General features: G+C 46.6%; 2 protein-coding genes across 2 annotated transcripts; one reads left to right on the top strand and one right to left on the bottom strand.

The window, feature by feature from the left end:
• Positions 1-2,254: 2,254 nt before the first annotated feature.
• On the bottom strand, positions 2,255-7,361 carry LOC309348263 (fucolectin-like). Its single transcript, XM_081873308.1, has 4 exons — positions 7,284-7,361; positions 6,406-6,497; positions 4,534-4,825; positions 2,255-2,546 (listed from the first exon to the last, which is right to left on the bottom strand). The coding sequence occupies exons 2-4, from the start codon at positions 6,494-6,496 to the stop codon at positions 2,387-2,389; spliced, it is 543 nt and encodes a 180-aa protein (XP_081729434.1). The 5' UTR covers position 6,497; positions 7,284-7,361; the 3' UTR covers positions 2,255-2,386.
• Positions 7,362-9,241: 1,880 nt separating this feature from the next.
• On the top strand, positions 9,242-16,074 carry LOC309348991 (fucolectin-like). The gene is made up of 4 exons (XM_081874838.1): positions 9,242-9,380; positions 11,716-11,807; positions 13,330-13,621; positions 15,849-16,074. The coding sequence occupies exons 2-4, from the start codon at positions 11,717-11,719 to the stop codon at positions 16,006-16,008; spliced, it is 543 nt and encodes a 180-aa protein (XP_081730964.1). The 5' UTR covers positions 9,242-9,380; position 11,716; the 3' UTR covers positions 16,009-16,074.
• The last annotated feature ends 2,572 nt before the right edge of the window (positions 16,075-18,646 follow it).

Consider the following 18,646-nt stretch of genomic DNA (forward strand, 5'->3'; position numbering starts at 1 on the left):
GGAGGCGCAGGTTAATTCTGTGTCCAGGGCAGCTGTCTACTAGCTCCATCTGGTACGCAGGATGAGACCCTCCCTGCCCGCAGACTGTCTCGCCAGAGTGATGCATGCTCTGGTTATCTCCCGCTTGGTCTACTGCAATGCGCTCTACGTGGGGCTACCTTTGTAGGTGACCCGGAAACCACAACTAATCCAGAATGTGGCAGCTAGACTGGTGACTGGGAGTGGCCGCCGAGACCACATAACACCGGTCTTGAAAGACCTACATTGGCTCCCAGTACGTTTCCGAGTACAATTCAAAGTGTTGGTGCTGACCTTGAAAGCCCTAAACGGCCTCGGTCCTGTATACCTGAAGGAGTGTCTCCACCCCCATCATTCTGCCCAGACACTGAGGTCCAGTGCCGAGAGCCTTCTGGCGGTTCCCTCATTGCGAGAAACAATGCAACAGGGAACCAGGCAGAGGGCCTTCTCGGTGGTGGCGCCACCCTGTGGAGCGCCCTCGCACTAGATGTCAAAGAGAAAAATAACTACCGTACCAAACTTTTAGAAGACATCTGAAGGCAACCCTGTTTAGGGAAGATTTTAATGTTTAATAGGTTATTGTATTTTAGTGTTTTGTTGGAAGCTGCCCAGAGTGGCTGGGGAAACCCAGCCAGATGGGTGGGGTATAAATAAATCATCATCATCATCATCATCATCATCATCATCATCATTCAAACTATGGCCTTTTAAATGTGTCTCTCTGTGTATAAGTATTCTTATATAGTTATTATTATGTTATGCGACCTGTGGTTAGGGGGTTGTCCTTTCAAATTCTAAACCACCCAGTAATTTTTTAAATCAAGAGTGTTATGTAACTATAATAAATAACAATATCAATAAATAACTGAAGAGGTTTCATGAGGTTAGATGCTTCTTTCCTCCTTCCCAACCTGGGTAGCAGTTTGAGCTAGGATTTTATATGATACTTTGCTGCCTTGAGACAAGAGTTTCAGGCTTCTGAATTCCACTTCTTAAGGTTTCTATGGCACCTTTGGCTTAAAAACTCTTCCACTCTGTTTATTTCCCTAACCACAACAACAGTCCTACAAAGTTGTTCTTGAGGGTTGTCTTACATATGCCTTGGCACTTCCTTCTTGCAGAGTAAATAATGGCCCCCCATTAGCTGAAGCTGTCTTCCTGAAGGGTTCTGAACCTCTTCTGAACTTCATGATAGCAGCTTGAGGAAATGTCAAATAAAAACGAAGAAATAAATTATATGTCGTAGGGTTGCCAAATGATGATACAAAAAGTTGTTGAGTTTTTTTGGGGGAAATTGCCTTGAGCTTTTTTGGGGACACACACTTCCTGCTGATTTAGAAAAATTCCCCTTGGGTGTCATCCCGAAGGTATTTAGGGAGGTATTATTACATGCAACGGCCGCAGTTCGGACTTTGGTGGCAAAGGGGTGGAAGGAACAAGAAGCCCCGACAATAATGGACTGGCATTACAAGCTACAAGAATTTGCTGAAATGGTGCAGTTGACAAATACCCTGAGAGGCAATTCAAAACAAAAATGTATGGAAAAGTGGGATAGATATAAAACACATGTTCAAAAATACAGTAAAGGTTCGCTATCTATGCTAGCATTTGATTGAGGCTGGAGTGAGACCGAGTTGAGAAAAAAGACCAAGAGCACATATTGATATAGGAATGTATTAGATAATATGTAAAGAAATATACAATAATAAGAGTACATTCATTTGTAAAAAAGGAAAATACAACGGGAAAGACAGGAAGTCTAGTGTGTTGGTATGTATATGATTTTTGGAAAAAATCTTTGTCCTTTCTTTTTTTGTTTCATTTTCTTTCTAGGTATATAAAATTTGTATATAATTTTTGTATATACAGGTTGGAAATTATAGTAAGTCCTGTAATGCTGTAATGTAATACGACAATGTTTACTGATGTGATATAAGAATGTTAACAAATAAATAAAATGCAAATTCAAAAAAAAGGGTGGGGGACAAATTTTTCCCCTGGGTGGTAATTTCGTCCTTGGAATCCCAGATATGTCTGGAGAAAACCAATCCTATGGCAACCCTATCTACCTCACCCCAACGAATGACAACTGTGGGGTGCAGCCACTTCATAATGTTGCTCGCAGAGGGAATTTCCGCACCTTCATCCTCGTAGAGCAGAATTCATTGATATGCAGACAGGACTTGCAGCCCCAGAAGGGGCCGTTCAGCCTGCTCTCTGGCACAGGCAAAATCACAGACCCTCTTGGATCTGAAGGCCTGATGAACAAACGGGAGAGACAAACAGAGCCTACTCAAAGTATTTTTATTGGAGAGCGGGAGATTCAATCTGCTCTGCCCCCCACCCAAAAGCACGTGGCTGGCGATTCCTAACACTTAGCACCCGACTTTGTCCCATAGACCTCCAGCTCACACAGGGTCAGGGCAGCTTTGCGTCCAGGGAGATTCACGCTTACGTAGCGGCCCTTGAGCTGTTGGCAGAAGATGGTACTGATGGAACCACGTATGGGGTCTGTAATGTTTCCACAGCTGCAGAGAGAAAAGGGAGGTCAGCCTTGGGGTGGAAGCCATTCAAAATAACTCTGTCTACACACGTACAATCATACCTTGGGTTACAGACACTCCAGGTTGCGTTTTTTTGGGTTGAGGACTGCCGAAACCCGGAAGTAGCGGAACGGGTTACTTCCGGGTTTTGGCAGCCGCGTATGCACAGAATTGCTAAATCATGCTTTGCGCATGCGCAGAAGTGCCAAATTGCAACCCGTGCATGTGCAGATGCGGGTTGCGAACGTGCATCCCACACGGATCACGTTCACAACCCGAGCGTCCACTGTATGTGCAAACGCTCCAAGGAACCCAATAGCAGAGGTGTCAGGGACTCATACTATCTAGACTGGACCAGGCAAGTAGGGACAGAACTCATGGAGAGTATCCTCCACGAACTGGTCCAATCCTCCTTTGAAACCATCCATGTTGGTGGAACTCACTATTTCTTGTGGGGGGACGGGACTTCCATGCCTCAATTTGCAGTGCAAATGTCAGCTAAAAGCTTCCGTCTGCTGCCTTTTAAGAGCAGGCGGAGAATTAGCACAGATCTTAGTGCTGTGAGGCCACAGCTCTCAGAATGGAGACATGTCATGCTCATACCAAAGAGCAGGTAGGGACATCTCTCTGATCTGTTAAGCACCAGCCTTTTAAAGTCAGCCAGCAAAACAGCCTCCCTGGGCACCAGTAATAGCACAAAGCACCGTATCACTGAGACTGGATGTGAGCTTGTCTCTGATCTTAGTACTGGGACCCTTAGACTGGAGATGAGTGAATGAACTGCTATTATTTTAAGCCACAGGCCACCACAACTGAAATATAGCACTACTGGAGACAACAGACTTTTGCACCCAGTATCATCTGACATGACGTGATATGGATGTGGTTGTCCCAAAATGATCTGTAGGAGCAGACATCTGCTTCTCTCTGATGTTAGTGCTGTGAGGCTTCCATGCTAAGATCAGAGATAAGCCTCTGCTTGCTGCCTCTTAAAGGCAGGGTGAAGTCTTATCTCCAATCTTAGAGCTGTGGTCCCACAGCGCTAAGATTGGGCATAAGAGGAAAAGCTACTTGGTTCTTGAAAGGTGACTGTCAAAGAGCAGGCAGAGGCTAGTCTCCAATCTTAGTGCTAAAAACCACAGTGCTCAGACTGGATATAAGCCTATCTCTGATCTTGGTGCTGTTGTGCTTAGTGCTTCTCTTAATTAACCCTGATCTGAACATAATGCTTAAATTTGATGCTTGATGTCATATGACCCATGCATGGTTTACCCCAAATGTTAAGGCAAGCGCTGCTTGATCAAAAGCCCACAGACCCAACTACTGTATGTTAAGGTATCTAACCTGCGGTCCTCTTGATATTGTTGGACATCAGTCCCATCAGCCAGCATGATCAATAGTCAGGGATGATGGGAGTTGTAGTTCAACAACATCTACAGGGCCGAGAGGAAGCCCACCATTGGGGGTGACCAGAGAGGAGGAGGTTGAAGGACTCAAAGTAGGAAGTCAACAGATTGTGGAAAATCTTTTGTCATGAGTTTATGAGAGAAGAGACATCATCTCGCAACAAACTAAAAATGTGGTGCAGGAGGAAGGATGGAGAACAGTCAAAGAGAAAGCCTGGCTTCATGCTTGATGAAGAAGGCAGGAGTGTCAGGGAAGAGGGAGAGTGAAAGAAGAGGGAGGGGAGGAAAGATGAGAAGTTCAGTCTTGGCCTTATTAAACTTGAGACTTCAATGAAGCATCCAAATGAAGAAGTCAGAGAGGTCATTCCACCCAGGAGCAGGACTTAGCACGTGCCATTCCACACAGAAGCAGGTCTTGAAATATGGGCAGAATCCACTTCCCCTTGCTCCCCCCACCCTGATTGGGAATAGAACAAAGGAGCTACAAGTGAACGAATCCGTCTCCTGTCTCCTGTAATGCCTTGGCTGAAGGACGAGGGGGGAGGGGAGAGGCAATGGGAACTTACAGGGGGTTCGACTTGCCATGGTCAGCAATGGAATTTCCCACATGGATCTCGGCTCCCTGGAGGCTCTCGCACCAGCAGTGCAGACAGCCTTTTAGCAGCACGGCGGTGATGGCATACTGCTCCCCCAAGTCTACATGCCACCATGGCTCTTTCTCAAACTTGGTGAGGGTGCAGGAGGCGTGAGCGAAGTCCCCGTCACAGTTCCCGTCTACGGCTTTGTTTGCTGATGGAACAAGTGGATGTGAGATGATGGAGGACTGGCAGGCTGGCCGGCCGCTGGCCAAGTTGCGGACTGGAGTCACAGCATGGTGGAAAGACGATGGGAAGAGAAATATCAACTTAAGAAGAGACCTGCAGCCGCTGGATCTGGCCAGAGGGGCCCATGTTCACCCAGTGGCTACCCAGATGCTTCTATGTTTCTTTCATATTATCAGTAGGTTAACAGCAGCAGCAATAAATTGAGAATGAATCTCATTCTGTTTGGTTTTGTTTTTTACAAAATTGCATTTGACTGTAATAAAACCTCCAAGTGGTTTTCAAAAACAAAACACAACACCCACCTAACTAATCAATAATCTCTTTCCTGGTGAGCAGTTCCCAGGTCCAGACGTTGGGGACTTTTACCAGCTCTGAATGGGGTTGTGAAGAATGAGATGTGGAGTTCTTTTGGAGCTCCTAGATCCATCTTTTTCACTGGAGCCTCAGATTACCTCTGTGGTGAGAGGGGAATCAGTGATACGGTCTCCCTCGAGAGGTTGTGGACGCGCCTTCCTTGGAGGTTTTTAAGCAGAGGTTGGATGGCTATCTGCCATGGATGCTTTAGCTGAGATTCCTGCCCTTCCAACTCTACAGTTATATGATTCTAAGCACTCATTATCCCCTTAGGCTGATACACCAACTGTGCCCTTTCTTGGACAGGGACAGCTTGGCCACTGTGATTCATGCACACCCCATGTGGGGCTTCGCTTGCAATTGGTCCAGAAACTGCATGTGTCCAGGGTTTGGTTCACCCGTCAGGCTTTGCCATGGATCATGGGAAAATGCAACACTCCTATCCACTGAATAAGATGGCGCCCTTGTTTCCACTGTCACAAAACTTTTGGGCCACTGGTTTGGGGAGGAATAAGAGTGCACTTGGAAAAACCAGAAAAAGAAGGAACATTTTATCATATGTGGTGGGAATGTAAAAAACTAAAGAACTTCTGGGAAATGATATTTAATGAGATGAAAAAGATGTTGAAATATACATTTTTTAAAAAAACAACCAGAAGCATTTTTACTTGGTATTATAGGCCAGGACACTAATAGGCAAGATGTTAAATTGTTTCTATATGCTACAACTGCAGCAAGGGTATTGTTAGCCCAGAAATGGAAACAAGAAGAAATTCTGATGAAAGAAGAATGGCAGATGAAATTAATGGACTATGCAGAAATGGACAAAATGACGGGAAGGATTCGAAACCTGTGGGACCAGAGATTTACAGAAGATTGGAAGAAGTATATGAATTATTTGAAGAGCAATTGTAACCAACAAATTACGCTAGTAGGACGGACTACAAGAAGTTTTGTAAGGAGGACTATACAAAGTGTTACAAAGTAAGAAAAGATAGAGACATTGGTTATGAGTTTGAAATGTAATAGGGAAGATAATACTAAGAGATTAGATTGGAAAATTTTCAGGCAGGATTGATGGAAGTCATTTGAATAAAATGTAAAACTATGTTTAATTACTGTTGAAAATGATATGTTAAAAAACTAATAAAAAATTTATATACAAAAAAAAAGGGGGGGAAGAAGAGTGCACTTGGAAAAACCACTTGGCTTTGCTCACAGACTGGCCACCCTTTCCCCCCCCCTTCCCCCATGTCTTACCAATGCCTTGCAGGCCAGGCTTGCAGCTCTGGGCCTCCCCCTGCCCTGCCAGGAACATCAGAGCCAGCAGGCAAGTCCAGGTGAGCAGCATCCTGCAAGGGAGGGAGATGGCCGTAAGTGGGAGACCAGGCTGGACAAGGGGGGGGGATCATGTTCAGATGGAGGAAAGTCTATCTATTGGGCTGCAGGAACTGACAGAATTTGCAGAACATGGCAGCCAAAATAAGGATCAGGGACGAAAAACAGATAAGGAGTGAGTGGGAAAATACGATAGTAAAATCAATCTACAAGTAGGGCTAATTCTATAATCCACAACGATGGATTAGAAGGGGATAAATTAACAGATATGCAGCAAAATTAGGTATATTATGAATTCCATGGAATGCTGTGCTGGGAAGTCTGTACAGAAACAATGTATGATGGGAAAACAGAAAAATTGAAAATGAATGAATTATTATTAAAAACAAAACAAATTCCTTCCAGTAGCACCTTAAAGACCAACTAAGTCAGTTCTTGGTATGAGCTTTCGTGTGCATGCACACTTCTTCAGATACCATGCATGCACACGAAAGCTCATACCAAGAACTGACTTAGTTGGTCTTTAAGGTGCTACTGGAAGGAATTTGTTTTGTTTTGACTATGGCAGACCAACATGGCTACCTATCTGTAACTGAATTATTATTATTAGTAATAATAAATCCAGGTTGATGAAAGGCCATGCAGCCGTGAGAATGCCCTTCTTTAAACTGATGGAGATCCCTAATGAACTTTTAATAGACTTTTGAAAATTAAAAATATAGTTTCAGATATGCCAATTCCAGATCTGGGGGGATTTTCTAGGCTTCAGAGATCACATCCAATGGGTTTTCTCGGCTTACCTTGGCTCTCTTTCTTGGGCTCAGCAGCAGGGTCTCCTGCCTTTCTTGGTGGGTCGCAACCACGGGTTCTCGTCCGAAACCTGGGACCTCCCTGCTTCCAAAGGAGTCCTGCACCTCCAGGTTTTATCCCCTTTGAAATGGGCAGCCTTCACCTGGCTTAGAACAACCCAGCCAATTGGGAAGATGTTGACACTAGGATGTAGAGAATCAAGATCAGCTCTTGGCAGTTCTCATCTGAGTGGGCTTCTGTGGTTTCTGACTCTCTCCCAAGAGGAAATAAAGGCACCTCCTTGGCCTATAAGAGGATATCCTCATTCCATTTATCCCATTTAGAGAACAGACGGTGCCAAACTGAGTACTGATACTGGCAGGTCACAACCACATCAGCAGTGGTTCCTAACCTTTAGGAGGGAGAATGAGCTGTTTTAAATTCATACCACCCTGGGATAGATATAAGATAGATGTTCAAAAATACAGTAAAGGTTCGCTATCTATGCTAGCATTCGATTGACGTTGGAGAGAAATTGAGTTGAGAAATAAGATTAAGGGTACATACTGATATGGGAATGTATTAGATAAAATGTAAAGAAATATACAATAATAAGAGTACATTCATTTGTAAAAAAGGAATATACAAGGGGATTGACAGGAAGTCCGTAGTGTTGGTACATATATGATTTTGGAATAGCTTTTTGTCTTTGTATATAAACTTTGTATACATGCATACTTTGTATACATGTTGGAAATTAACGTTCTTATGTTACACATTGTCATATCACATTACAGGGCTTATTATAATATGACAATGTGTGCTTATGTAACATAAGAACGTTAATAAATAAATAAAATGGGGGGGGGGCAAAGCTTATACCCAGAACAAACTTAGTTGGTCTCTAAGGTGCTACTGGACAATTTTTTATTTGTTTTGACTGCGTCAGATCAACATGGCTACCTACCTGTGGGAGACCTCTGGACAGATACCGTTCCCGGGTTTGATGTATCACTTACTGTGCTTTTTAAAGGGCAATGCAAAACATGCAGTTTGTGCTCCAAAACATTGCAAAACAAATGCAGAAATTGGGCGCTGCTTGGAGTCAGTTGCACAATGTGGGATTTGAGTGCAGTTAACAGCGGCATGAACTAGGGACCCAGTTTTTAGTATCATTTTGGGAGTGGGGTTTGTGACGCGGAAGGGTCTGAAATGATTGCAAAAGTTTGGCACCAGTTTGCAGTGAACCGGGCAGTGTTGGGTTTGGGGGCAGATACCTATGGCTTCCCATTGGATTATCAATTGCTCAGTTTGAGGGAGGTGCAAAATACAGGTCTGGGGTACAAAATGACACAAAACGAGCACAAAACTTTGGTGTCAGTTTAGAGGGGATCCAAAATTTCAGGGTTACATATTAATGAAGCTTATACAGACAGCTGATCTCTAACGTAAGACTTCCGACTTTGTGCAATACATCTCCACCTCGCCCAAGGTCAAGAACTCTGCCTGTCGAGAGATGTGGAGTCTCTCAGAGCAGCCCTAGAGCCATTTCCAGTCTAAGGTAGTGAGGGATCCAAGGTGATGCTGATGCAACTGCCAAGAGAACATTAAGGTGAGCCATGGAGTGGTAGAAGTTCAAAACAACTCATTCTCCTTCCACAAGGCTGACCACAAAGTGTTCATTTTGGAGCTTGGCTGATGTGGTTGGGACCTGCCAGTATCAGCGCTCAGTTTGGCACCCATCTGACCTCTAAATGGGATAAATGGAATGAGGATGTCTTCTTCTAAAACCATCTCCTGCCAAGGAGGTGCCGTTATTTCCTCTTGGGAGAGAGTCAGAAACCACACAAGCCCACTCAGACCCAGCTCAGATGAAGGATGTCAAAACCTGATCTTGATCCCTAGATCCTGGTGTCACCACCTTTCTGATTGGGCAGGTTGAGCCACGTCAGGCAAGCGCTGTCCATTGGGAAGGGGATAAAACCTGGAGGTGCGGGACTCCTCTGGAAGCAGGGAAGTCTCAGTTCCAGTTTGGGGGGAAGAACCTGTGTCTCCTCTCCCACTAAGAGCAACAGACACTTCTGCAGACCCCGAGAAAGAGAGGCAAGGTAAGTTGAAAAAACCCACTGGATGTGATTATTGAAGCCTAGAACTTCCTACCCCACCCCCTCTGCAAAAAAAGAAGGGCCTGATCCTTATTGGGTAGATCTAATGCTATATATATATATATATATATTTGCTTTCGTAGATTTTCACGGGTACAGGAATGCAGGTTTTGGTGTCCTCGGGTGTCTTCCCGTGTAAAAGTTGGGGTGTCTAGGCGACGTTTCGACGAGGTTTCACTCGTCATCTTCAGGCTGGTGCTTTCGGCTTCTTGTTACTGGAACAGAGCAGGATCTCAGTGTTTGAGTTCCTATAAATACTGTAGAGGGGGTGTGGTGTATAGCCTCCAATGTTCTGGGCAGAGAGGAAGTTCCCAGGCTAGTGTGCCTTTTCTTCTTTTGTTCCTTAATTACTTGAGAGATATCTTGAGTGATTTCTTGAGTGATATCCTGAGTACCACTTAGGTGGGTCATTAGGTGTGGATTAGTTGTTAAAGTCTTTGTGTCTTGACCTCTTGAACTTTGTGAAGAGTTTTCCTGAGAAGATGGCTGTACTGTACTTAGTTGTGCTCTGGCTTGGCTTCGTGTATAGGGGCGAGCTGTGGTTTTGTGGCTTGTGTCAGCCAGATCTGTGTAGGGATTGCAGGGGGGTGCAGCATCCGGAGGTGCCACCATGGATTGGCTACTGGATGGTGTCTGTAATTCATCTGTGGAGAGGGTCTGGGTTTGGGTCTGGTGTGGTTGATTGGTGTTGGCGTTCTGTGTGCCTCTGGATCTGGTGTCAGTTTTTGTGGGGAGGGCTAATTTCCAGATGTCTGGCAAGCGGGATGTGTCGTCACGCTTGTTCATGTTGTGAGGGTGTTTCTCTATCTCGATGGCTTCCATGATTATTCTCTTGTGGTGATGTTCCGTGTTAAAGAGCAATTTGGAATCTGCAAAATTAATTTCGTGTCCTGTTTCTTTCATGTGTTGGAAAAGAGAGGAAGTTTTTTCTTCTTTTTTGACGGCATTCTTGTGTTCTGCGATACGTGCATTTATTCGTCTGTTTGTTTGTCCAATGTACGTGGCTGGGCAGACTTTGCAGGGTATTTCATAGATCCCTTGGTTTTCCAACTGGATTTTATCCTTGGGGTTTCTGATAAAATCCAGTTGGAAAACCAAGGGATCTATGAAATACCCTGCAAAGTCTGCCCAGCCACGTACATTGGACAAACAAACAGACGAATAAATGCACGTATCGCAGAACACAAGAATGCCGTCAAAAAAGAAGAAAAAACTTCCTCTCTTTTCCAACACATGAAAGAAACAGGACACGAAATTAATTTTGCAGATTCCAAATTGCTCTTTAACACGGAACATCACCACAAGAGAATAATCATGGAAGCCATCGAGATAGAGAAACACCCTCACAACATGAACAAGCGTGACGACACATCCCGCTTGCCAGACATCTGGAAATTAGCCCTCCCCACAAAAACTGACACCAGATCCAGAGGCACACAGAACGCCAACACCAATCAACCACACCAGACCCAAACCCAGACCCTCTCCACAGATGAATTACAGACACCATCCAGTAGCCAATCCATGGTGGCACCTCCGGATGCTGCACCCCCCTGCAATCCCTACACAGATCTGGCTGACACAAGCCACAAAACCACAGCTCGCCCCTATACACGAAGCCAAGCCAGAGCACAACTAAGTACAGTACAGCCATCTTCTCAGGAAAACTCTTCACAAAGTTCAAGAGGTCAAGACACAAAGACTTTAACAACTAATCCACACCTAATGACCCACCTAAGTGGTACTCAGGATATCACTCAAGAAATCACTCAAGATATCTCTCAAGTAATTAAGGAACAAAAGAAGAAAAGGCACACTAGCCTGGGAACTTCCTCTCTGCCCAGAACATTGGAGGCTATACACCACACCCCCTCTACAGTATTTATAGGAACTCAAACACTGAGATCCTGCTCTGTTCCAGTAACAAGAAGCCGAAAGCACCAGCCTGAAGATGACGAGTGAGACCTCGTCGAAACGTCGCCTAGACACCCCAACTTTTACACGGGAAGACACCCGAGGACACCAAAACCTGCATATATATATATATATATATATATATATATATATATATATATATATCCTGTTAACTGACTGTTAGGGATCTCCAGCACTTTGGAGAATATTATGACTAACGTGGCCCTTGATTCGGAATGCCCCTGCATCACTCTTGGCTGTCACCAAAATCCTGTGATGGTGCCAAGGGGGAGCCAAGCACACACACCCCCATGGCTCCAGTAGGGGCTCCCTGCTCACTGACATCTGTCCTTCTCCCTTGCAGGATGCTTCCCATCTGGATTTGGCTGCTGGTCCTGGCGCTCCTGGCAGAATGTGCAGAGGCCCAGAGCTGCAAGCCTGACCTGCGAGGTGCTGGTAAGACCTGGGGGAAGGGAAGGGAAAGGGAGACTGGTTTGTGGACAAAGCCAAATGGTGCCCCCTATCCCCATAAAGGTAAAGGGACCCCTGACCATTAGGTCCAGTCGCAGACGACTCTGGGGTTGCTGCACTCATCTCGCTCTATAGGCTGAGGGAGCCGGTGTTTGTCCGCAGACAGCTTCCGGGTCATGTGGCCAGCATGACTGAGCCGCTTCTGGTGAACCAGAGCAGCGCATAGAAACGCCGTTTACCTTCCTGCCAGAGCGGTACCTATTTATCTACTTGCACTTTAACGTGCTTTCAAACTGCTAGGTTGGCAGGAGCTGGGACCGAGCAACGGGAGCTCACCCCGTCGTGGGGATTCGAACCGCCAACCTTCTGATCGGCAGGTCCTAGGCTCAGTGGTTTAACCCACAGCGCCACCCGTGTCCATAGGGCACTCTTATTTCTGCAGAAACCAATGGCCTCTAAGCTGCTTTGTGACAATGAAATCCTGGGCATCATCTTACCCAGTGGGCGGTGATTTGGTATCATTTCCCCATGATCCATAGCAAAGCCTGAAGGGGGAACCTAAGTTTTGACCTGACAAGCCATGATGGGAGAACAATTCCACCCCCTGCTAATTCCACATCATGCCTTCAGATGTCTTCTAAAAGTCATATAGTTGTCTATTTCCTTGAAAGCTGATGGGAGGGCATTCCACAGGGCAGGCGCCACCACCGAGAAGGCCCTCTGCCTGGTTCCCTGTAACTTGGCTTCTCACAGGGAGGGAACCGCCAGAAGGCCCCCGGAGCTGGACCTCAGTGTCCGGGCAGAACGATGGGGGTGGAGACTCTCCTTCAAGTCTACTGGGCCTTTGAGGCCGTTTAGGGCTGTTAAGGTCAGCACCAACACTTTGAATTGTGCTTGGAAAAGTACTGGGAGCCAGTGTAGGTCTTTCAAGACCGGTGTTATGTGGTCTCGGCGACTGTTCCCAGTCCCCAGTCTAGCTGCCGCATTCTGGATTAGTTGTAGTTTCTGGGTCACCTTCAAAGGTAGCCCCACGTAGAACGCATTGCAGTAGTCCAAGCAGGAGATTACCAGAGCATGCACCACTCTGGTGAGATTGTCTGTGGGCAGGGAGGGTCTCATCCTGCGTACCAGATGGAGCTGGTAGAAGAGGTGAGGTCCTTGCAGACTGAAGGCTAGCAAATTTTGTCCCCATCTTTGACAAGTGGGGAAAGGAAGACCTAGGTAACTACCGACCAGTGAGCTTGACATCAATACCAGGAAAGGTCCTAGAACAGATAATTCCACAGCCCATCTGTGAGCACTTAGAAAAGGATACTGTGATTACTAAGACCCAGCATGGGTTTTGCAAAAACAAGTTGTGCCAGACAACAACACAACTCTACGGTTCTGTAAATCTCATTTCTCTTTTTGCTGCAGTTACAAGCTCAGTAAACCCACGGAATGCTGTTCCTCTAGTCATGTTCTTCCTTCTCTTCCCCATCTTCTTTCCACCACGCTGTTTCTCCAGCTCACAACCTGGCCAGAGGCCGCCCAGCCTGTCAGTCCTCCATCTACTCACATCCAATTATTCCATCAGCAAGCAAAGCCATAGACGGGAATTGTGACGGGAACTTCTTCCATGGCTCCTGCACCCACACCACCACTGAAAAAGAACCATGGTGGCACGTGGACCTGGGCGAGCAGTTTGCCATCTCCACTGTGGTGGTGAAGAACCGCGAGGACTGCTGCAGCGAGAGACTCCTGGGAGCCGAGATCCGCGTGGGAGACTCTGTGGGAGACCATGGAAAGTCCAACCCCCTGTAAGTACCAGTTGCCTCTTCGCTCCCCACCTGCTCTGCAGCAACTGCATCCCTCAAGATCACTTGTAGTTCCTCCCCCCCCCCATTCATAATTGAGGAGAAGGGAGAGTAGCAGAAAAGTGGATCCTGCACATCTTTGAAGAATCCTCCGGAAAAATAATCTCCCAAAGGATCTGTTGATGGCATTTTACCATTGTACTGTGGAGAGTGTATTAACTTAGGGTCTATGTGTGTGGTTTGGGGAAAAACAATGCTGTCCAGGGTTGTAAAGACTGCAGAGAGAATAATTGGGTGCCCTCTTCCCACCTTGGATCAAATCTATGCTTCCAGGTGCCATAAGAAAGCGGCAGAGATAGCGCAGGATAGTGCGCACCCCGGAAATGATCTCTTTCAGCTTCTGCCTTCTGGAAGAAGGTCCAGGGTTATAAAGACTAGGACTAGCCGCCTGATAAACAGTTTCTATCCAAAGGCGATTTTGGTTTCAAACACAGTGTAAGGTAGTCTCTATGGGAGTATATTGTATTTCGTTATGGGGTATCAGAGTTTTTAGGGGGTTAACCAGGCTGGGATAGCTGGGATAGCAGGCTTGTTGGTTTTGAATGTCTTATGTAGATTTTTTCAATTTCGTTGTTCTGTATGGGGCAATGACAATAAAGATTATCGTGTTGTATATTAAGTTTGTGACAGACTTCAGGGAATCTGATCCCTTCCACGGTGTCAGCCAAGAAGCAGATGAACAAGAAGAGTTCTTAGCAAGTGGTTTATTCAATATTCACAGAGAGAGAAGAAGGAACGCGGTCTCTCTTAGATAATGGCGTTGCTCTGAGTAAACTCCAACCCCCTCAGTCCCTCCTATTCTACACCATCCTTGCGCTGGCTGATCTCTGCTTTCAGCCTCTGAGTTTTCTGTTCTACTACTCTCAATGCACGCCTGGTCCTGGGAGAAAGGGGAGGGGTCAGGAATGCTTTCCAAGGACACTGAGTCTGTCAGCTGTGTCTCCCATGGTGATTCTTCTTCCTGCTGCTCTCCTAATATTTCCCAGCTTCTCCCCTCTGCAGCCTCTGAGCTATGACCTTCTGCAAACCACTGCTCTACATCTATACCATTCCTCCTCAGTCCAGTCACTAAGTGTTTGTTGCCGAATCATGTTTCTTCTCTCCTATATTAAAACTTTTCCACATTCTGGTCACCTCTTCTCTGGTCTTCTGCTTACTCTCCCAACTCCACAGTTGAGCTGCCCACTTTCCAGCACCAAGATGGCTAATAAGCTTCTGGCTGCTTTGGAAAGGCAGCCGACAGAAGCTCACTTCTGAGCTTCAAGCTGTAAGTCTGTTCCCATAAGAAATCATGACCCCCACCATCTTGGATGGCTGTGCTGGGCCCAGGGGTAACCCGTGAAACACGGTCCAGGACCAGTCCAGAATCCGAAGGTTCCGCTGGGAGTCAGTCCGACAGGGTCAGGGCAGGACACGAGGCAGGAAACCAGGCAAGGACAGGCACAGGATTCTCAGGCAGGATCTAGCATACAGCAATGTTGCTTCCACAACCTGGATTGGGGTCCGACAGCCTTTTAGCTTTGTTGGGGTAGTGGCCGGTCCTGATCCCCCGGCGACTCACCTCCCTGTTTCGCCTGAAGGCAAGCACTCCTCCTGCGAGTACTCAGGTCTCTCCATCTCTCAGACCTCAGTCTCTGCAGCTCGGGAGACGTTGGTGGGTTACTAGACCCAGAGGCCGCCTCAGCCTCCCCTGACCCAACTGGTAGTGGAGCAGCTGGAAGTGATGGCCCAGCTGAAGGCAATGAGGTCATCCCCGCATCTGGAGCCAGGCCAGGCTCAGACCCCTGACTTGGCCCAGCTGGTGTTTGTTGCAGGGGCACCTAGACTGGGACTCTTCAGGATCAGGCCCCAGACTTGGTTCAGGTGATGCCTGAGGCAAAGGATCCAGTGCAGACTGAGACCCCTCTGATTCCGAGTCTGGGTATGTTCTCCCTCCACGGTCAGAGGTGTATACTAGTTCCTGGGACTCCAGGGAGTGGGGAGAGCCCTGCTGCTCTGAAGTCCCACTTGTGGACTTCCATTGGGGCACCTGGTTGGCCACTGTGAATACAGGATGCTGGCCTAGGTGGCTTCAGGGCTCTTCCAGTGCAGCTATGGATGGTTTTGTGAGCCCAGTGCTGTGCAAGGCATCAAGACAAAGATGTGGCTGACCTCCCTTTTCTCTTTGCAGCTGTGGGAACATCACCGACACCAGACGTGGCTCCTTCAGTAGCCTCAACTGCCACTGGCTCAAAGGCCGCTATGTCAGCGTGAACCTCCCGGGAGATGCAGCCACCCTGACGCTGTGTGAGGTGGAGGTCTATGGGACAAAGCTGGGTGATCAGTGTTAGGGATTACTAGAGGGGGTGGGGGGACTGATTTAGTTGAACCCATGTTGACTCTCCAATAAATATCCATTGAACAGCCTTCTTTGGTCTCTCCAATTTGTTCAGCTGGCCCTCAAAACCAAGAGGGTGCATAGTTTCGCCCGTGCGAGAGAACAGCGCCAGAAAGCAGGCTGACCATGTGTGGGAACTGCAAGTCCCGTTTGCTAAGAATCTATCACAAAGGGAACTAGTCACGCAACTAGAGATGTTGTTGATTTCTTCTCTAAGAGGAAGCAGATACAGACCTTCCCTCAGTTCTCAGGGTTCCTCAGGGTCCGGGGCCAGAACTCCTTGAAGCGATTCCTGATGATAGTGCGGGGAGGGGAGGGGTTAACGCCAGAAATTAGATATCATTAATGTTTTGGTTTTATCTGACAATTCCTAAAGCTGTTACCATGAAGCTCAGTGGAGGTTTACAACCCGTCAGGAAGATGGGCCATTATTTAGGAAGTGCCACGGTGTTTGTAAGACAACTCTCAAGAACAACTTTGTACTGCTGTTGTTGTGGGCAGGAAAACAAATGGAGTGCGTGGGTTTTTACATCAAAGATATCTTAAATTTAATAATAATAATAATAACAATTATTATTATTATTATTATTATTATTATTATTATTATTATTTACTATTTGTACCCTGCCACTCTGGGCGGTTTCCACAAAGACCAAAAATACACTAAGATGTCACACATTAAGAACTTCCCTGAACTTCAAAACCTCAAATCACCATAAAGAAGTGGGTTCTAGAATATGAAATGCTTTTCTCCAGGGAAGTAAGCATTATATAAAATCCAAGCTCAGAACTGCAAAGTGCTACCCAGGTTGGGACCAAGTCATGAGCCCCTTTTGAGTCCTTCATGCATTGCAACTACCCACATGGTGTTAGGTGGTTGGATGGAGGGGTTCTTGAGGGGAAGCTCGTACTGGAGCCATGGGGTGGGGTGGTCTGGCTCCCCCATAGCAGCCTCAGAGGGCTTTGGAGACAGCCAGGAGTGCTGAAGAGGCATTCAGATCCATCAAGGCTGACCAAGAGAGGAGACATCCTCCAGAATGCTGTAAACCCCTTAAACAGTTCTTCAACAAACCTTTTTTTATATAATGAAGTTTTCAATATGCCCATTCAGGGTGTGGGGGGCATGATCCAGGCTTCAGGCATCACATCAATTCACCTTGGGATCAGCAGAACGACCCAACCTCTTAGTGAAACTGACACGGAGACCTCCCTGCTTCCAGCAAAGTCCTGTCCCATCTGGTTTTATTCCCTTTCAGCTCTTGTCTGGCTCTGAGCAAACCAACCAATCAGAAAGACGTTGACAGTGGGATTTTGGCTGTCAAAACATCCTTCTTCAGAGTGGCCTTATGTGGTTTCTGGCTCTCTGCCAAGAGGGGAAAGACACACCTCCTTATCAGCAGGTGATCTGCTTTGAATATAATAATATGTCCTCACTGCATTTATTTCATAAAGAGGGCAGATAGATGATAACATCATTATCGACTCTAGCAGATCCCAATCTCCCACACCAAGCTCCAGAATGAACACTTTGCTTTCAGCCTTGTGGAGAGAAGGGAGGCACTTCTGTGCTAGAAGAGTCTCCACAAACTCATGGAAATGTCTTTACCTCCCTTACCTGAAATCAAGTCAGAAGTGAGACAGAGGGCATTTCTCTCCCTTCTGAACACAACAGCCAGTCTGGGTAGGCCAGTCTTGCCTTGAGGATCCTTGTGTCTACAGGCAGGAGTTATTTCTGTGAGTCCAAGGCAGATACTTAGGAGGGGATAAAGAGAGGGCACCCAATTTACCTGTCTGTCCCTGGAGACTGTAGAGCAGGCACCCCCAAACTCGGCCCTCCAGCTGTTTTGGGACTACAACTCCCATCATCCCTAGCTAACAGGGCCAGTGATGGGAATTGTAGTCCCAAAACAGCTGGAGGGCCAAGTTTGGGGGTGCCTACCATAGAGGCTTCCTTCTCACAGAATCATAGAATTGGAAGGGACCCTAAGAGTCATCTAGTCCAACCCTATGAAATGCAAGATTCTCAGCTAGATCATGCGTGACAGATAGCCATCTGTCTCAGGAACCTCTAAGGAAGACCAGCCCATCACATCATGAGGGAGTCTGTTCCACTGATGAACATCTGTTACTTTCAGAATGTTCTTCCTGGTGTTTAGTTGGAATCCTTTCTTGTAACTTGAAGAAAGATCGATGAAACCTTGGGAGGAAGTGATCGTGTCCTCTTGGTTTTCATTATACAAGAGAAAGCTGAGTGTAGTCCAACATGCACTCTGGACTTAAAGAAGTCTCCAGGAACCACTGGGTGAGATTCCAGGGTCAGAAATCCAGAAGTCCCAGATGGATGGGAGCGTCTTCAAGGAGAAATATTGAAGGCACAATGCAAACAATTCCAACAAGAGAGGAATGGGAGGCATCTAAAGAAACCAGTTTGGCTTACAGATGACCTGAGACTTCAGAAGGACATGTATAAGAAACGGAAGAAAGGAGAAATCACAACAGAGGAGTATACACGAGTTACCAACAGTTGGAGGGTGAAGGTCAGGCTGGCTCAAGCTCAGAATGAGCTCAGGCTTGCACACTGGGGTTCCAGC

Source organism: Podarcis erhardii, assembly GCF_964252035.2.
Source record: "Podarcis erhardii genome assembly, chromosome: 8".
Taxonomy (NCBI): domain Eukaryota; kingdom Metazoa; phylum Chordata; class Lepidosauria; order Squamata; family Lacertidae; genus Podarcis; species Podarcis erhardii.

Excerpts from the sequence above, each read along its gene's own strand:
- LOC309348991 (XM_081874838.1), top strand. The coding sequence starts at position 11,717 with ATGCTTCCCATCTGGATTTGGCTGCTGGTCCTGGCGCTCCTGGCAGAA. Across the intron at positions 11,808-13,329 it reads GCCTGACCTGCGAGGTGCTG|CTCACAACCTGGCCAGAGGC; the intron begins GTAAGACCTGGG and ends CTGTTTCTCCAG. Across the intron at positions 13,622-15,848 it reads CATGGAAAGTCCAACCCCCT|CTGTGGGAACATCACCGACA; the intron begins GTAAGTACCAGT and ends TTCTCTTTGCAG.
- LOC309348263 (XM_081873308.1), bottom strand. The coding sequence starts at position 6,496 with ATGCTGCTCACCTGGACTTGCCTGCTGGCTCTGATGTTCCTGGCAGGG. Across the intron at positions 4,826-6,405 it reads GCCTGGCCTGCAAGGCATTG|TCCGCAACTTGGCCAGCGGC; the intron begins GTAAGACATGGG and ends CTGTGACTCCAG. Across the intron at positions 2,547-4,533 it reads CATGGCAAGTCGAACCCCCT|CTGTGGAAACATTACAGACC; the intron begins GTAAGTTCCCAT and ends TTCTCTCTGCAG.